This window comes from Rhyacophila brunnea, unplaced genomic scaffold (assembly GCF_057557595.1).
Source record: "Rhyacophila brunnea isolate RB1 unplaced genomic scaffold, BYU_Rbru_1.0 scaffold_18, whole genome shotgun sequence".
NCBI classification, from domain to species: domain Eukaryota; kingdom Metazoa; phylum Arthropoda; class Insecta; order Trichoptera; family Rhyacophilidae; genus Rhyacophila; species Rhyacophila brunnea.
The window spans coordinates 18,835,984-18,856,677 of NW_028232837.1; the positions used below are offsets into that span (position 1 = coordinate 18,835,984).

At 33.0% G+C, this 20,694-nt stretch overlaps 1 protein-coding gene across 13 annotated transcripts in view; it reads left to right on the forward strand.

The window, feature by feature from the left end:
• The window catches only part of LOC147073280 (protein lap4-like), a 326,794-nt gene that overhangs the window by 275,580 nt on the left and 30,520 nt on the right, over positions 1–20,694 (forward strand). For 7 of the 13 annotated variants that reach the window (XM_085945387.1, XM_085945389.1, XM_085945391.1 and 4 more), the window contains 10 exons: positions 951–1,056; positions 1,204–1,301; positions 1,551–1,643; positions 1,900–2,020; positions 2,396–2,760; positions 3,704–3,823; positions 10,681–10,791; positions 11,570–11,749; positions 16,392–16,550; positions 17,961–18,116. In XM_085945387.1, the coding sequence (XP_085801513.1) occupies positions 951–1,056; positions 1,204–1,301; positions 1,551–1,643; positions 1,900–2,020; positions 2,396–2,760; positions 3,704–3,823; positions 10,681–10,791; positions 11,570–11,749; positions 16,392–16,550; positions 17,961–18,116 (1,509 nt within the window). Of the gene's footprint in view, positions 1–950; positions 1,057–1,203; positions 1,302–1,550; positions 1,644–1,899; positions 2,021–2,395; positions 2,761–3,703; positions 3,824–4,664; positions 4,944–10,680; positions 10,792–11,569; positions 11,750–16,391; positions 16,551–17,960; positions 18,117–20,694 lie in introns of all 13 variants that reach the window. The other 6 variants (XM_085945377.1, XM_085945383.1, XM_085945386.1 and 3 more) reach the window with 1 other exon arrangement.

The window sequence follows — 20,694 nt, forward strand, 5'->3', positions numbered from 1 at the left end:
CCCATCATTCGACGTACATCTCTATGCTTCCGCCCCTGATATTCCCTTTACATACAGCAGATTGAAAGTTTATAAATTGCAGATTTACTTAGAGCTGTTTCAGACGGGACACACGAGTGTCGCCTTTTTTGGTGAGCAACCGGCGTGGCTGAGATTCCGCATTTACACATAACTAAATGGGAACGTTCAGACGGGGAACACTCGCGTGTCGTGCCCGGTACACTTTTCCATCAGTCGCTACATTCTCAAGCCGCCGATACACTTATTTTTATTACCACAGCCAGTTTTATGTTCTAATTTATAACGCGAAATTATGCGTTGACTCATTAGCTCTGGGGTGTTCATAAACATAATACAAAGGCCTACTATATTATATACGAGCATGACACCGGTGTCCCGTCTGAAACGGCTCTGTCTGTAATATTTAACATTTCTATACATCATTTTGAAAACCATAAAAACATAGTTATTAAAAAAATGTATTGTAGAAAACTAAGTCGTTCTTCGTTGGACTCAAATGCACATCTGTCATTTTCTTGTTGAGTGATCTTATCCTTTGACCTACCGATCAGCCTATGAGTCATGCAAATTAATTATAATAAGGATGCTGTCGGAGTTTTTCAAACATCGCCAAGAAAAGACAGCCAACTTCATGCTTAAGTCAAGGTGATAATATTACTAATATGACTTATAGACCCTGCATCAAGAGTTTCAGCCCCAGCCCCCTTGTGAATTTTATAATTCATTTGGGGCTGAAACGAATGTCATAAAACATGAAGTTCATTTGCTATGGCCAATACATGTGATCTTATCCTTATTTGACGGTGGTTTAGGTGCATTGAGTTACTGCCGGAGATACCTACTATGTTTCTACTGCACAATTATTACAGTACTTCTAATGTTGTGTGACTCACCTGTTACTACAATAAAGTGATGTTTTGTTCTTTAAGGTTTTGATGGGCAAAAAGCCGAGTCCCCTTGTGATAGCCAACCAGTACGCCCAGCAGACTGAAAAGAAATCCTCCCCGAGCCCTCAACAGACTCCTTCACCTCAAAGTAAGTAACTGACTCTTTAAAATACTTTTGCATGATATGTTTTAGGCACCAGTGTTCATCCAGTTAATTCTACTATGCGCCACTAATACAAATTCAGTGTCGACAATCTGCTACATTGTCCGTTTAATGACATCTCTTTTATTTCAGTTTATATGCAAAAGGTGCTTGTACATACTACACTTATAAGAGATGGCCAGGGATTGGGATTCAGCATTGCTGGTGGCAAGGGATCACCAGCTTTTAAGGTAACTTATGCATAATATTATAAAATTGATATTCATCATTTTATAATTGTATTTCACAACACGTCAGCAGTTTTATAAACAGTGACTTTCTGCCCTACCTAATTTTACCTTTATTAATAATGATTGTTTTGATTATTTAATAAATATCACTATTAAAATTATTTTCTTTGAAGACTATCTAATAATTATTTATTATATGAAATTGGTAAAATGATTTTAATGAAATAAATAAATTGTGATTATTTTCAGGACGGAAGTGAAGCAATTTACGTTTCTCGTATTTCTCCAGCCGGTGCGGCTGCGAAGGATGGAAAACTTTTAGTCGGAGACAAAGTCGTTTCGGTATGTATCAGTGTAGACATTTCATCATTAACTTCATCAGATAAGCAAAGAACTGACGTCATTCACAATTCCATAGGATTAAATAAAGTACAATTTCATTCATTCTTCAAAATATATATTTTTGTAGTATTAAATAAAAAAAAAAATGAAAGAATTTCACATTTTTCAACTATTTGAGCCACTTATTTGTAAATATTAAAAAAAGTGTAAATAGGATAATTAATAAACCCGATTGTTAATTTTTAACTAATTGCAGATAAACGGATCAGAGATGGCGCTTGCGAGACATGAACAGGCTGTGGGTCTTCTCACGGGCCACGAGCGCTTTGTACGACTTGTTGTAGAAAGAGAAACACCTGTTATTCCACAGAACTCAAGTATGGTCATCATCAATTATTACTGCATTTAGATTTGATGTGGTTTTTGATTTTTAGAGCTTCGATTAGACAGCATTTAAACCAAATTCATCATTCATCTTTTGACATTAATTAACTTTTTTTGTCCTGACTTTTTATTTGCTGTGGTAAAATTTAGATGAAAAATAACATCATTAAAATATATCTATGTCATTTAATTTATATTTTAAGTAAATTTAAAATCAAATGTATGATTTGAATAATTTCTTATGTGAATTTGGTAACATGTATGTAATAACAAAACCGACAAAATAATTCAAAATTCAATTCATTAGTGTTTGTAATCGACTTTTAATCATTGTAATAAATTATTGTATAATATGTGTCATATTGCAGGTTATCCAACCTACAGACGTTCAATAACTGAGGACGCAGTGTTAAACAAAACCGGTATCCAATTGAACAATGGACAAGCACCGCTGAGTATAAATAACTCACATCCCCCGACAAATAACACCCTGCCTAAAGCAGCGGCCAAACCGCAGCTGCAGCCCACCCTCTCAGCCACGCAACACGTTCCTTACGTCAATAACTCCGTTCATCAACCCCCGACCAATCTGAACGATGTAACGTCCGCCAACCTGACGAATCAGCATGCGCCGAGGACAGCCCAGCCGACCTCCAATCAGACGCCGTATCCTCAAACCAATCATCTACCTCCGCAACCGGCTCCTAGAAGATTCTCAAGTCTCTCACCTGAGGTTAATATTTTCATTAAATCTAATCTGAAAAGTAATCCAGTATATTTATTTTATCACACATGTATTTAGTATTTTCGAACAGAAAATAAAATAATGTATCATTAGTATTCATTTTTATGTTCCCACCTATTCCGCACTGTTGAAGATACATCATCGCCAGACCGGTGTGGTGTTTCATGGTGCTGTCTATTTTGTCATTGACTTAATTGATAATACCATTGAAATTTATGTTCTTTTATGAGTTACTTGATGTTTATGTTAAGTTTCTAATTATTATTAAATAGTTTTATCTTTTGCGTGAGCATTGTCTTTCTTTGTAGTGTTTATAAGTTTTTTTAAATTAATTTCTTATGACCCTTGCTTTTTCGTACAAGGTTTTTCAAAGAGATAATCACATTACAGTTATTTAGATATTCACATCTGTGGTTAAGATATTAAAAATATTTGCTCGATTAGAGTTTTAGATGAAGGTATGTTCCTCTGTTTATTTATTTTTTTCTCAATGGTCAGAATTAGATATTTTGTGTATTTTGTTGTTTAGTTTTTCGTGAGGTGGATGGAAGTCATTTTCGTGATTATGTTATCTGTGTTGTTTATAACTATTACGTACTTTTACTTCTATTGTGTGTTATGGCGCATTGGCCAAACTGTTATGTCATAGCATCTTATATTTTTTAACAATAATAAATAAGAAAATCGAATCACAATTTTGTCATGTATGATTAATCAGTAGGATTGAAATAATCAATCACTGACTTCCTAGTTTTCTGGTAATTCTTTAATATTATCATGACACATTTAAATTTTATGACTACCATTAATTTACGTACATATTGGAAATTGCTGAAGTTCATAATTTTACAATTCATTTATTCAAAATCTTTTTTCATTTATTTTATTTTTTTCCAATAAATGATATTGAAAACATATTGTATTATTTCAGAATACAATTGGAATTCCAATTGTGGACAATGCTGGCCAGCAACTCCCTCCCAGTGGCGCCAACCACACGGCGAAGTCCATGTCGGGTTCAACAAACGAAGTGTTCCAAGAAGAATCGCAGGTCAGTTAGCCACCTCATTCATCTCTCTTGCTTGACGATGTGTAACGTGTTGTGTTGTCATAACATGACAGTAATCGGCAAATGCATACATTTTTTACTATTGAACGCGGAACGCCTGTATTATTAAATATTTAATGCATTCAAAAAAATATCTCCGTATGTTTTGTATTGATTTTATTATTACAAAATTTACAATATTGGATGCATATTATTAATCATATCTTCGCTTCTCATAGAATGTCTGATTGATGTTATGTGATTTGTAGTAGAATAATCTGCCCTCTTTTATCGCATTTTTTATTGTTCAATTTTTTCATTTATGATTATTTTGAGAATTCTCCGCAATTATTAATGGAGTTATCTCGAATTGATTATATTTTATTTATCTATTTATTTCATTGGCAAAGAAGTATGCATGGTATATTTATAAGTCTCTTATGTGTAAAATATTCACGAGCATCAGTCTAACAAAATTGATTTATTGTATTTCTTTTTATCTGAAACAAATTAATTTCAACTAAAAAATACGAAAGTATTTTCTTTCCCCCATCCATCAGCCTGAAGTAAACCCTGCTAACAGTGAAAGGTGAGCATGAATGATATTGACGTATGGTAATTATTTGGACCGAAAGACACTCAGATATGATAGAGAATGAATGATTCGGTTCTGGAAGAGTTCAAAGATCTGTTTGTTTAAATCGAAAGTATAAATAAATCAATCTGCGGCGGAGACGTGTCGAGGCTTTCGCTTTTGTGATGTTTTATTGTATTTGGTATATGAACAAAAAAATTGACGGTCGAAATCGATTGGTGTCATTTCCACACGACCCGGCCCATCCAGCCAGTTCCGCGGCCCATTACCAATGAGGAGTTCCAAGCGATGATCCCGGCTCACTTCCTGGGCGGCCCGGCTGCGGCCAATCACAACGTCCCCAGCGTGCCGCCGCCCTCCGGGGTCACCATCACCGTGCAGAGGGGCGCGCCCGCCCTGGACGTGCCCCTGCCCCCTTCCCCAACGGCGTTAGGCCTCGTCACGGAGACCATCACCAAGTCCACTTTCACGGAGACCACGGTCACCAGAATCACCGACAACCATTTGGAGGAGGCACTCGTCGCAGAGGTACGATCGGGGATGGATATGTATCAGCCAATATTCTTTTGTTAACGACTCACTTTGAAAGGTTTTATTTTTTACTGCTGTAAACTAACAAATAACTACTTTTTGGTCTGACCAAAAAGTAGTTATTTGTGTGGTCTGATTTGAATAGCTTTTATTTATCAAATTATAGTTCTTTTTGAATGTATATTTTTGCTGTGTCCACAATAACCAAGCTGTATGAGCTAATTTATGATGTCGTGGGTCCCTGGTTCGAAACCCGACTGGCAAAATTCGGATGTTGTTTTTCAACGTGGGTTTGGAGTCAGAGTATGGACCTAATAGGTGGCTAACATTCATTTCTCAAAAATCAATCTGTGGTGGCCAAAATGATCCTGATAGAATCGAACATGGTGATGTAATGTAATGTAAATTATGTGGGTAGTAGTAGTATATTGTATACACATTTTTATGGGATAAGAATTCTCATAGAAACGTGTTTCTCGTCACCATTTCGTATGCATGTCATGAAAGATGATAATGTGAAATAAACTATCAATTAGAATATTTCTAAATCCAAATTGAGTGGGTAACTTTCAAAGTGAGTTATTAACATTTTGGTGTTTGGTGATGGATGTATTTTGGAAATCACTTTAAAATATGAACCTACCTAATGGTTTTATGCACTTCATTGCACTGCTACCTATCAAAGGTATTTTATCTATCCTACCATTTATAATAATATAACTACAGCGTAGACAGCTTTATGCTTCATAGAATTCATTTTATTTAAACAGAACATTTTATTATTGGGTGTGTATATAATATATGTAATTGAAATAATCGCATGCTATACCTTATTATATACATAATACACTTTGCATGACTTATTATTTTATGTAATATATTTCAATAAGTATCAAAATTTGTTCTGCTTTTATTCTACAATGTAAATATGGAGTTCTCTATAATACCTATTTTGTATTTTTGTATTTATATTTATATATTTTAATGATGTTGCATTTATTTATTTTCGTTTGATTGCTGTAATAATAAAATTTCATTTATTTATCACTTTGCTAAATTTTCCATCAAAATTGCTTTACAGCATTCAATATTGTAAAAAAGTTTGAATTATACCAAATTTTGCATTACAGAGGTTTTAGCGTAAATTCACATTTAACCGGTTCTATGCCTTCAGTGAGTATTCTCGCTCTATGAGGCCGCGATCGACAGGCCGCACATACAAATTTCGCGAGTTATCTCATCCGACTTTAAACTCAAATTACTAGCCACTGTCGATTGATTTGCATAATCTAAAAAATTAAACACAGTGACATCTGTTTGAATAATTATGAAATACTATTCCACAAATTAACGGTAGATTACGGCCTGTCAGGTACTGCCATAGTAATATCATGAGGCATAGAAAAGGTTAAAATAAAACCACATGAAAAACATTGTATTTTATTGTGAAAATCATTTTTAAATAATATCATTTTGAACTAGCGAGTCAGCTTAAAGTCTAGTTTCATACTTGCATAAATAGACTGTGCAATTGAAATGTGGTAGGTACCTAAATACTGTTACTCATCAAAATCCTTATATCCTATATTATTGTCATTGCTATGCTTGTACATATATATTATTATCACTCAGTAGTATTGCATCTGCATGTTTAGTATTAAATGAAAATATTGTGCATGACCTCAAAAAAAACATGAAATAAAAATTGGGCTGTGGTTAAGGTCAAATTATTCTTTTCCTCCACATTCAAATATTTCCTTTTGTAAAAAGAATCTCGTCTTGCTAATGAACGAATTATCATTTAGATTCTAGAATATCCTATCTCTCTCAATTAATGTATATGTAAATGTCGAAAAGTTGTTAGAAGCTGTTGATATCTTTATGTTCACAATAGATTTTATGTGACACGGTGTGAATATCTTGTAAAATGATGTAGCAATATCATTACTGTTCTATATAAATAAACTATAGTCATTCAATATCTTGTAAATTGCCGTTGAATAATAATTCACCATTCCTAAAGATAAAGATACAAGATTGCATTTATTACCAACGTAATATTATAAATAAAAAAATTTTAATCTTACTACAATACATATTACAAAATTTATTTCTTACAACTTTATTATTGTCTATGCTCATTTGAGAAACAATTAAAAATACTGCAAAGGCGTGATAATGTACCTACACTATATTTAAAAATAATGATCAATACGTAGAAGACATTGTAAGTTCAACGGATCTCCTATAAAAAACATACTAAAATTTCACACTCTTTGTGTAATTTGTTGTATATTTTACGGCAAATAAAAAAAAATATATTGACAATCATTTAATTAAAATATAAATACTACCAAATCTACACATTTCTATCATTCTAATAATTCATGATAGGCACACACTTTACTTTAAACGACAGCAGTTTTTTGCCAATTGTAAACGAAAGGAATTGATTTCTCAAGTGTTATGTAAATCGTCAGTAAATGAAAATAATTACACTTCATTGAAAACTATTAATAATTTAACCAATCAATTAATGGTTGCTCTAGATTGATTATAACAAAAATAAAATGAATCGAGCATGTTTGGTGAAATATTAATTTACTTCCCCCAATCCTTACACACATACCCAATTTTTATGTGTTTTAACTTTTCCTATTGAATGGGATCTAAAACAATAACAATTTCAGTCATGTACTATTTTTTTTTTGTTGGGTTTCATTCATTTATTTCCAAAAATGGCATGCTCATGATCAATAAAGTGCATTATATATTTTTTGTGTAATCGTTGTTCCTCCATAACGTCTCACAAAATAATCCAAGATACTGTCTTTGTATTCGTTGTATAATGTGAAATAACACTTGGCGCAATTCCTACGGCCGGCGATTGGCAAATGTTGGCTGTTCACAATAAGGTACTGTCCATTTTATTATACACGCTCTCGCTCTGATTCATGCATTCGATGACTAAACGGCGACGGCTCATGATGACTTGATAATTTCACCGTTGCCATCCCAGAAATAAAATCGATAACCGACAACGCAATCGAAACATCTTGATTCCTGACAATCCCTAATGGAAAGACATAATAAAATTGTGGTGAAAACAGATTTACGACACTCGCTAGATCCACAATTTATTTATAAACAACATGACCAGTTTTATCATCTGCCTTACAAAAGTAGACGCAACAAGTTAACATTTACTACTTGGAGATTACAATATCAACTGCCCTATTCATAATGTTTTGTATAGAAATTTATATCAATATCAAACTATTTTGATATCTACAAACAAATTATCGAGATATTGTATTTTTTTTCATTCCATTTCTCAATAATCTATTAATTTTACACCACCGGATAATGTTTGTTTCTGCAGTTTTAATTACATGTGATTGTTGCTTATCCCGATGACATGACAAGTTGCATTTAAATAATTTTATCTTTCCCGATTAATAACAGTTAAAAAATTTTATTAAAAAATAACATCAACGGAACGGACCTTCGGTTAAATCATTATTGACATCATTCCCCGGCTGCTGATTAATCATTTAAATGCATGGCTACACTCTCAACACTCTCAATTTGTGAAGGCATTCGACAAAAACAAAAGGTATGATGGAAACTACATTCTTGTTTATAAGATAAACCATGTCTGACGCTCGCTACAAATCATCATAATTTCTGTGATGCATGTGTCTTTGAAATAAAAAAAAATCATCCAGGACCGAAAAGCTTGCTAACAGCATTTTTCAGATATCTTCCCACACGTTAATCTTCTACCTGTTCTATGCTTAAATGAAACATGATTTTTTACATTTATATAAATATTGTGGCAGGATTTTCCTTTCAGATTGTTAAGTTTATTGAGTTGAAGTTGTACAAATGCATCTAATCAAATCGGATACATATTGTGGTTATACGACAAAAACTGGATAATTAATTACAACAGTGGATTTCGAGCTTCCTTTAAATATTTTGCAAAGTTAGTTCTTTTGAGAATTCAATTTCTTTGGTTTTTTTTATTTTGTTAACTGTCAATTCATGGTGGAACTGCATTGTATTGTTGTTTTTATTTAATAAAATGCAATTTTTTTATAGTACTTATTCCACTTTAATTAATATATTAGGACCAGTCCTAATATATTAATTAAAGTGGAATAAGTACTATAAAAAAATTGCGTTTTATTAAATAAAAGCAACAATTCTTTGGTTTGAATTTAAAATGAAGTTTTGAAGGACTTTCCGTCGACAATAGTAATAATTATTAAGACTTTAAAAATATGAATGTGATGTTGATTGAAGGATGACTCAAGTATACCATGATTACAAGCAGTGGCGGCTTTTCTACCGTCATACAAGTGCGCTGCACTGTTTGCATTTTGTTGAAAACATCGCTCAACATCGTAAATCATATTTTTTCTTCATAGGTTTTCAATATTACCACTCACTTATTGTAATGCAAACCATAAACTGATATGCCAATAGCCCAGACAATATGCACCGTATATGTTATCTTCGCGCAAATCATATATTTAGTTTACGTTTATGACCTAAAGCCATTATAAAACTATGGAAACCGTGCTAATCGTTTTTGCCATTAGTAAGTTGTTGAATATTGTGTGCCGGTCACGAAGTATATTGTCATATCAGTTGTATGTTGTAACTCGTGTCACCCGGCGACATGACATCATATGACATCATTGTGACGTACTACCGGAGTGAGTCAATAGTCTTCGAGAAATTTACGCTACTCTGATACTGGCGTCAATCATTGTCCCCATACACAAATAAGTGTGCCGGCATAATAATATATATGGTGTGCCGTGCGTAATGTATAATATGTATATGATTGAGATGGCTTCCATCAAAAGTGAAAGGTGTTTTTTAACTAAAAGGAAAAAAAAATCGAGAAAGATTTAACTATACACACAATTCCAAACACCAAGTTTCCAGAGCTCCCTCAAAAAATGCAATTTAAAAAATCATCGGCCGCCACTGGTTACAAGATGTAGTAGATTTTTTTTGTATGCCCACAATATGTACTGAAAGATAGTTTAGCTGCCATAGGATGTAGGTACTTCATTAGCAGTATGCTGCCGATTAGCGATTTGCTATTCTTAACAACCTGCATATTATGTATAAATTAAATACAAACATTTGTACAAAGGCATTGGAGAAAACCTTCTTATATAAAGATATAGTCTAAAAATATGAAAAGTGCGAAAAAGGGGATGTCAAGGACCACTAATTTTCATGCAAATGAATGCGAAATCACAGAAGGGCTCCATCCAGGATTCAAAAAATGAAAGACAAGAGTAGGCCTTTGTGTAAATAGCTAAATCGTTTTATTCCATGAAAAGTATATTCATTTCTACCATGTCCTAAGAATCTATGGTGTTTTAAAGGAATATTATTACCAACTACAAAAATCACATCCCACAACAAGACAAGATAGCACGGATTAATTGAGTTCCATCCGTTATCCATTTTAGGATAAAATTCTTGATGTATTTCAAGTCATTTGACGACTCCGTATACTTTTCAGATTATTGAATAACTTTTTGTCAGGGTCCTTGGTGTCCTTAACCGGAGGTATTATAAATCTTACATAAATAATCTATGAATGTTAAAAATGGCAGTGTTAGATAATTTCCCATTCCACAGGAGACTTGTGTTTAATGTGAACGACAATTTACTTATGGGAAGTATTTTCTTACTTGTTATTCAGGATGTGATTCTGGCGAAGGAAGGCGGATCCCTGGGCTTCAGCATCATCGGAGGCACGGACCATTCTTGTACTCCATTCGGCGGAAAGGAACCTGGAATATTTATTTCACATGTGAGTATACTTGGCGATTCAACAAATTAGTAAACCTACAATTTGCAATAAATTTATCTATTCTTCTTTATATTGTTATTCTTTTTAATATTACAACCGGCCATGAAGCCTGTTGACAGTATTATAGTGAAACAGTAGTGTAGTAGTACAAACAATCACAGAAACACCCAAGTTTTGAGAAAATCACATAAATATATTATATCACCGGGAATCCGAGTGAGAAGTCAGTACCTTACACATTGTACTACGACAGCCATCTACCCTCGACACAATAACAAAGTTGCTCCAGATAATACATTAAATCCTAGTCCATATTATAATAAATGGTGTAAGCTTCGGTGACTGTTTTCTTCATTCTTCTTTCTTCAACAAAATCTGAACTGCTCATCCCTTATTGATATGATACCCCGTTTACACATGCATGGATTTACTGCTGACAGTACGTAATATCGTGGCGATAACAAGAAAATGCACGTGTAAACATGTATTATCATGCAAGTTGCAAGATTGCAGCTTCTAAATTTTCAAGCGACAGTTGGGATTTGTTCTATATCTGCACCTGCGCAGTAGAACGATAGTGGCGAACCTGCCGGTAAAAAAACAACATTTTGAGGTTAACTGATTTTCACGATCTGCCAAATAGTATTATAAAATGACAACATCGTAGAATATACAATTTTTTAGGACGCTGGGAAAGAAATGGAGACACTGAAACAAAAAAGTTAGGTTTGAATAAAACAATACACATAATAAAACATGCTTTGAATGTTATGAATAGGTGGTACCCGGAGGCGTAGCGGCGAAATCTGGAAAACTGAGGTTAGGCGACAGACTGTTAAAGGTGAACGGCACACTCCTGGCCGGAGCCACCCACAGCGAAGCTGTCCAGCTTCTGCTGCAGCCCACTCCTCAGCTCATCCTCAACGTTAGACACGACCCTCTTCCCAAAGGATACCAGGTAACCTAAACATGCTCACACCACAATTCCACATCAATCAATACAGCTTTCAATATTTATATGCAAATTATGAAAAACCAACTAATACACTGATTATTTGAATATGATAAATATACAGTACTGAGTTTCCGCAAAGAAATACTTGAACGGATGAAATACTGCATATTTACCGAATTTAAGTATTCAGATTTATATTTGATGTTAACACAGTTTTATTAAGAAGCACTAATTTATCACCTAAACAAAACACTGATGCTTCTGTCAAATGTTTCATAATTTATCTTTTGTTTGGAATTGAAACAGAATAAGAGAAGTTTTCAAAAATAGCACCATGAAATTGGAGAGAAATTACTTGCCATGTGTAAATATGATTATTTCATTAATGCAGTATAGGTATCCCAGATACCCATAGTGGTAAATTTATAATGAATAGTTTTCATGGGCATTGTTAAAATTATTTAAGTATTGAATTATTACCATTGAAATTCCAAAGCTTTTACTATTTTTGATAGCTAACCAATATCTAAATAATATGAAATAGGTACAAATATGTGCACTTGCACATTTTATCTTAAGTCAATGTATGCTACCTAATTAATGTTGTTACAAGCCTTGATCACTTGGAAAGTTAGGTATGTGTCACGCGATGTACTCTTCATCACGCTGTCGACAGTGTCTAGCTTGAACAAAATTGTCGTTAGAGCGATGTGTCTCACTGTGAACTTTTGTTTCTTGTTTTTGTTGGTTTGCGCTTGGCCGCTCCGCACCCTTCTCGCTCCACTAAATAACTAAATAACACCACCAAATCTTCACAGGACTCTGTTGAGATTGAAATTGTTAAGACCACAGTAAGTGACACACGTATTGGCCCCTCCTCCAAAAATGAATTTTAACCGTAAACGATATTGTGTTGTGAGACAATTGGCTGTGTACCTATCACCCGCCTGTGCTGTTGTACTTGTCTAGCATTTTTTTCTCTCTACATTTCTTAGTATTGCCAAATCAACGACACTGCTATTCCGATTATATTTTTATTAAGCAACAAACGATTATTAAATCTTCCAACTATTAGAAAAAGAAAGAACATTTACTTTTTACTGTTCTTGTAAAATTTTGTAACAGGTATATTATTATGAGGTCACATGAATTGTTACATTTCAAGTATTATTATGTTTATTATATTATGTTATTTATGGCAACATTTTAGACATTTTATAATAAGTTCAAATTATAATAACTTCATTACAATGCCTCGTTACAAATGTAGTGTTTCTTCACAACTCATCATCCTATGTTCGAATTGGAATGAATACACAACAGTCCGGCAGCAGGTTCACTGATTCATACCATAGTATCAAACCATCAGCTCTTTTCCAGCAGTCATATTTACCGTGTGAAGACCGGTATTTAGTACTGGCCCAATAGTAAGGACAATTGCATGAATAAAACTGCACATATTCAAACAAAGTCAACTTTAGTAAAAACTGCATCATCCGTGTTTTAAATTACAAACTATTTCAACGAATCAATCTGTTTTTAAATACTAGTGAAATGTTGTCTGTTTTACTGCGTTTTTCAACATTATTTATTTGAACTATATTTTTATATCTCCTGGTTCAAGTATTACATACCATGATTAAATAGATTTTTAGCATAATTTCTCATTATCACCAACATAAGTAGACAATCATTAAAATTTTAGACTGATATCATATTATATATTTTCATTGTTTAATCTTAGCCATCTCCGTGTTTATTTTTTCTGCATTGTCGTTGATTGGTAAGCCATACATATCATTAATCTAGCTCTTTAATGACTTCTAAATGTTAGACATTTCCACTATCTTCCTTGAAATCATCCTTTAGAAATACACAATGTCATCGCTGTTATTTTGTTGTTTTACATCCATAGCTGTAGCATTATCTTTCTTCCTTATACACTTAATATCAAATCGTTTTGTTCTCTAGGATTATTTTATTCTTAATCACAACCTATTTGAAACATTTCTGATTTGACAGATTATATCTACAGTAAAACCCCATTAATTTGAAATTGATTGGAAAAAAATCGAATCATGAAATACAAAATATATGGCAAAAAACTTTTTTTTGTTTCAATCTTGTGAAATTTTTCGCTATAAATAGTTTTCGAGTTTCGAATTAACCGTGTACGTATTAACAGGGTTTCACTGTACAACTATTTTACATCTGCACCATTATTTGCATTATAATGATTGCCATAAGGCCGCGTCCAGACACGTGTAATGTGTAACGTAATGTACCGTCTAATGTAATGCTAATTTGTAATATGGACGTAGCTACGATCCTTACATGTAATCCTCGTAGCGACGTTCGCGCTGATCCATCGCCTGTCAGTTTTTAACACAAAGGCGCTCGCAGTGCTCGAACTCGAACACCACAGGATTTGCGTTGCTTTACACGCGTCTGGACCCGCCATAAGATCATTTTTATATTATGTACATACTGAAATCAAGTCAAAAATGTTTAAAATAGCTTTGATCGTTTCTAATGTTCCGGATATATTTTTTATACATTTCAGCTTCATATTTATTACCGATTCTTTAAAAATCTTATTTAGTAAGATATAGTGAATATATTTTATTTGTGTAACATTTGATTTTTTTATAGGTATGAATAAACATTATTATTCTGTTAAAACAGTCTTGTCTGGAACCAACTAGACTTGTAATAAGTGTCTATATCCACATTGTATTTTTATATTTAAGCGTTTATTTATTGATAATAATTGCAATTATTACACCTTCGGTGGGTCTATTCTATACACAAGATGGCTATCGATGGTAGTTTATCATATTTATGTATTGAGGTATTATAATTGTTACAATAAGTTAGACGTCTAAACTGCCAAAAAGTGGTATGTTTTAAAAGGCCCTTTCTTGGCTGCGTTAACTTTTAGAGCGAGATAGATAATTTTGACGGCTAACGAATTATAACAATTAATTACCTCGATACATAAATATGATAAACTACGGTCGATAACCGCCTTGTAACCCACTGATGTCTAATTAATTTAATCAACATTATTTATTGAAAAGGAAACCCAAGTTCATCCACTCTATTATCATATCTCATAAAAATGTGTGCATAAACAACTAGGTATTACATATCAATGACGAAATATATTAAATTAATACTATTGACCGAGAGTATTTGATAGAATTTGATTTTAAATTCTAATTGATTAAAGTTTTGTACCGTTCCATGAGAATCATTTTTAGCAACTTGGGCATTTTCAAGCTCTATATGTATCATCACCATCTGCTGGGGTTGATCCACTACTAGATGAAGGCCTTCCCTATATTTATAAATATTATATATATCTGACAAATAGAGTTATTATAGTAAAGAATAAACAAAAAATATATCACTTGCAAAGAACAAAATTCATATATTAAATTAGTATAATATCATCAAAAGATTGTAAAAATTACAATATTCACTAGGAATAATAGTCATTGGCAAGTATCATGTGTTATTAAATAGCTTCCTCTTAATTAACCGTACATATGCCCTCTATAAATCCGTGCTTGCAAGGCCGGCCATAGAAAATGAGCGTTTATACATGCTGTATTTTACACTCACTACACTAGCCCTGATGAGTTATTTGAAATAAATTAATATATTGTATGTACACAATATACTGCCATCTCTTGTAATTATTGTGACAAGTCTTTATGATACACTTTTAATATATTTCTAAATAATGATGTTTCTAAAGTTTTATTTATTCATAGAAATTCGTGGCCCGCCTGGTACCACCATTCTAATACCTCCCGGCATTTAAAGGGAGGGATGTATTAGAATGGTGGTACCAGGCGGGCCACGAATTTCTATGAAGAAATAAAACTTTAGAAATATATTAAAAGTGTATCATAAAGAGTTGTATATCGGAAAAGGTTGTCACAATGATTACAAGAGATGGCAGTATTTTGTGTACTTGTGTATTGTGAAATTTGCTATGATAATAATACTCAATCCAATACAAAATAAACGATCTTTAAATAGTTAGTTATGTATGTAAAAGAAAGTAGATCTACTTATATTATAAATAATGTAATCTTTTACATTTAATAATATTAATTAAGTATTGTTCTTCGTCTCCGACGCTACAGCCCAAGGGTGCAGCTTGGTCTCCGCAAGCAGACTTCTCTATTTACCCAGGTCCTCTGCTTTCCATCTCGAGTAGGTCACTCCGTTTTCCTTCCGGTCCACTATATGTGTTACGCTTCGTCAGTCTTGGGATTTGATGAATCTAACATCATTCTCATCAAAGAGCTTATAGAGCCCATGATTATAGCAAATGCTACCCTCGCAGATGGAGCGAAAGATCTTTCGCAAGATTGTACGCTCTGAGAACCACTATAAATTTAGTTTATAAACAATACCTAATAAACTTTTATCTGTGCGACCGTTGTATATTTACCATATTATGCAGATGCACATAATAGCGTAGATGCCAAATGCTGAAACCTAAGACGTTAAAAATAATAGTACAATACTTTCATCAATTATTACAAGAAGTTTACTCTGATAGCACATTTCAAATTGAGCGTGGTGACTGATGCATTGATTTATATCTAATCATAAATGTTATGTACAGGAACTGGTGATAACAAAAAATGAAGGAGAGAAACTGGGCATGCACATAAAGGGAGGGCTGAGAGGGCAGCGAGGCAATCCTCTGGATCCTACTGACGAGGGAGTCTTCATCTCGAAGATCAATAGCGGGGGAGCGGCCCGCAGAGATTCCAGGCTCAAGGTGAGGATATAATCGATGTTTAGAGAAAATTTTACCATGCAAACAGTTGACTGCATAAGATGTATTTTAAACTTCTTTAGTTGCTGTGGTGTAAAATTGCCTGAAGAAATTGTATTTGAGGTCAACATTCGTCATGAAATATAAAATATTTAGGCAGTATCAAATACGATGAGGTGTTTGCACAGACCGGACTCATAAAATAGAAATGCAAACCCTGCCGCCACAGGTCAAGATTTTGAAACTGAATTTTGTTTATGACTTAATGATGGTCATGCCATAAAACGCTAGAAATACAGAGCCTCGGGAATGTCCTTAACATTAAATGAGCAAACTTTAATCCACACAGATGTAATTATTGAAGATAACATATTCTTTAACACCTGTTTACGTCTATCCAAAGCCTGGACAAAAACGAACCATAGGTGCGAGTGGGAAAGCATTCGGCACGTTTATATCTCTGCAGTATGCAATTAGAGTAACATAGAATTTCTACAGTTGAATTAAGTATTTTTTGTAAACGTCGCCGGTAAATATTGATTTGAATGATTACATTCATTTAAAAACTGTGAGCATGACATGCTCGCACATTTTGTTGCTGAAATTTATTGTTTTTGTATTAAATATAAAGTTAATGGTAATTATCTTTAGTTAATTTAGTAGAAAATATTGTTAACTATGTTGTGTTGTAAAAATGTAAAATAATGTAAATTTGGTAGCCATACTGAGAAGCAACATGATGGTACAACGTTTCATAGTTAAATTAATAATAATGAAATCGAGGTTCTACTGTGCGTTATACACAAGAAACATGGCTTCATTTTGCCGAACAATAGCCACTCTATATTATTACTCTGAGCATGTATTCCATATTTCTACACACTCAAGAATCAAAGCTTGTTACTACCACACCCAGAAGGTAATGTACTTCCCATTATTTCTGTGTTCCCTGGGTATTTAGTTCAGAGGTAAACTAACTTGTCAAAAATAAAGGTGAATTTTAAATATAGAGCAGAATCAAGATGCGAAATGAATATGATCAATGAATACCACAACGGATTAGGGATATTAAATACATCAATGTTCCTTTGGCACGAGAAGAAGATGACTTTCTATAGTTAATATTAGGTTGTATTGGTACCATTATCCTTAGTTTTAGCTTCATAAATAAATAGGTATAGGTATCTGCTCAGCAGCAAAGTCGATTCCGCATTTTTTAACTCAAGAACCTCCATTATTGGTATCAATGCAGCCCTATCGAACTGACCCTGGTAGCAAACAATAGAGTGAAGATGGTCCTGATGATGGCTGATTTCTGATAGGGGATAGCACAAAAAGAAGAAAAACATACTAGAAAGTTTTTCGAAATCACTCAAATTGGGTGTTTTAATTTATATTGAAAAATATTTTTAGGTTGGAATGCGTCTATTAGAAGTGAACGGGATTTCATTACTGGGCGCTACGCATGCAGAAGCCGTCAATGCTCTCCGCTGCGGAGGCTTAGCCCCTCTTCACCTAGTCGTGTGCAACGGCTATGACAGGACCTACATCGACAGACTACCTAGTCAGGTAAAACAACATTCAAACATATTGTAAAACAGTCATACAACTCTGAGAAGATTGATTACTTACGAATTTGCTATTTTTTTTTGTGTGTGTTTTTGTTTTCACCCATGCACTAGATTTTAACATTTTTTTTAATTTACTTTTTAATTGAATTTTAAGAGACTTCCATAAAGCATGTAAAAGACATCATGAGAATATGTTTTGTAGATATAAATTAATATGTCGATTACAAATTATAGTTGAATAATTTAAAGGTATCGCTTAGATTAAAATAGTTTAACTATTTTAGCTACATAGTTTTGCTATTGAAAAGTATTTATATATTATGTACCTACTTGCTTGAAGTATATATTCTTAAATATTGAAAATATGAAAGCTATTCTCAATAGGTAAATAATTATAACTCTTTGACAAAATTAGTATTTCAATTGAAATCACACATCATTTATTAAGTACTTAAAGTGCCTATACATGTGCATGGATTTACTCGCACCAATAGTATATAAATTCAACTATCGCAATAATAACGGTTTATACGTAAAAGTGCCGACTGTCTCACCAATCTCATTAGACGCGTTGTTGTCATTTTATGGTGCTATTTGACAGGTTGTGAAAATTGGTAAATGTCAAAAATGCTCTGCGCGTTGTAGATCATTTTTTTTTCTGTCAGGTTGACCACCATCTACTACACAGGCGCAGATATGTCACAATTATTAACAGTCACGTGAAAATTCAAAAGCTTGCACATGTGCATTTTCTTGTTATGGACGCGATAATACATACTGTCAGCAGTAAATCCATGCAGTGTAAATGGGGTATAAATCTACGTAATTTTAAAACATATTGTCAATTATTGTTGTTAGGTTGACTTAGTGGAGGAAATCGATCTGATCATTATTATTTAATGTAAATTAAGTTTTAGTTAATATTCTATTTCAATCGGTATAATCTTTTAACTAATAACATAATATTATTTAAAGCATTAAATTGTTATTATCCATGTTTTAAAACAATATTTGTTCATAAATATGTATTGATTTATTTTCTACTTATTATTTCTTAATATAACCTCACCAGCTTATTTAGTTCACTCTAAGACCTAAGTTGTAGCACTCTGTACTAAAAGTTGCCCTTATAAAGAAAAACTGTGAAGAAAATATTCTTTACCCGATTGGTTTATTAATTGTGCACTAGTTGCTGGAAGACACATGCTTTGTATCAATATACCAATGATAGGAATTTAACCTCATAATAAAACAAAAGTCTGATATTGAATATTTCATCCAAGTCATTCTTTAATAAAGACAGACTAAGTCAAATGGTTTATAAAATTCTTATAAACCGTAAATTACTACTGGTCATTTTTATGTTTGTCCAGCCACAATCAATAAGTCCGAAAGTCTAAACAAGGATCTGTAATAATAATGATGTTTTTGCACGAATCATACTTATCAGATTTTTTGCAGTGTTTAATGGCAATTACATATAGGTACTTAGCTTTTTTTTAACAAAACATGATCGACAAAATAACTTTTCTAAATAAATGAAAGTGACTATCGGTGGTAAAAATTCTTAGATTATTTTACGTCCAAATAGCCAAATTTTCGAAATATACAGTATAACGTTTACAATTATTAAAACTGAACATTTCAACAGGTACCTAATAGATTCATTACACTTATACAGCACTGAACGGCCACCCGTTATACGGCTTTTCATTATATCGACTGTTCCAAGCGCGTTAGTGACAAATCGCTACTATTCAGGAGAGCAAAAATAGTGAAAAATTTCATGTTAATGAGAACAACTTCTTTCTTAATATTGGAGTTTTTTTTCTCTTTCATTCTTGGTAGAATAATATTGTTTTGGAGTATGCAGTGTTAATTTATTTATTTATTTGCAATTAGAATTTTGAAATCACTTAATTCCTTTTGGCTGTCCAAGAAAAAATGCAAAGTCGATAAAAAAAAACACTGAATTGGTTTTGTTTGTATTTCTGTTATGTTTTATTTGTTTATTATAATCATTTTAAATTTGGTACGTAATGTTACTGGTAGGTTCGTTAATTCTTATTGGCTTTCTGTAGGGTTATCACTCACGCCCAAATTGGAAAATCCTAACTCCGTTTAGAATCATCCATGAAGAACGCCCTTTTGCCGGTCTGTAGATATTTTTTTTGTAAACCTAACCTCATAGTTAACTCAAAATCACCAAAATGTTACACACGCCCTTTTGGCTTGGAGCAGTTGATATTTTCAATGCAAAAGTTCAATTGGAGATGGAAATGATTCAATAAGTCATAAACACCTGCATCGTGAAATTTGTCAAATGACCCGTGACCAGAACTACTGGGCCGACAGTTAACCTCAAAGAATTTGTCAAAAGTAATTCCTCATTTCAAACCAAGAATAATTAATATCCTTCAAAATAATCTCGATAAGAGCGTATTTATTTTTGTAATGGAAATGTGATTTTTTAATTTTCCTCTAAAATTGGAACCGATTCAATGGTTGGTTCAATGGATTTGTATGGGAATAAATAATACATTTAACGGCATTTCGCTATATGGCCATCTTTTCAG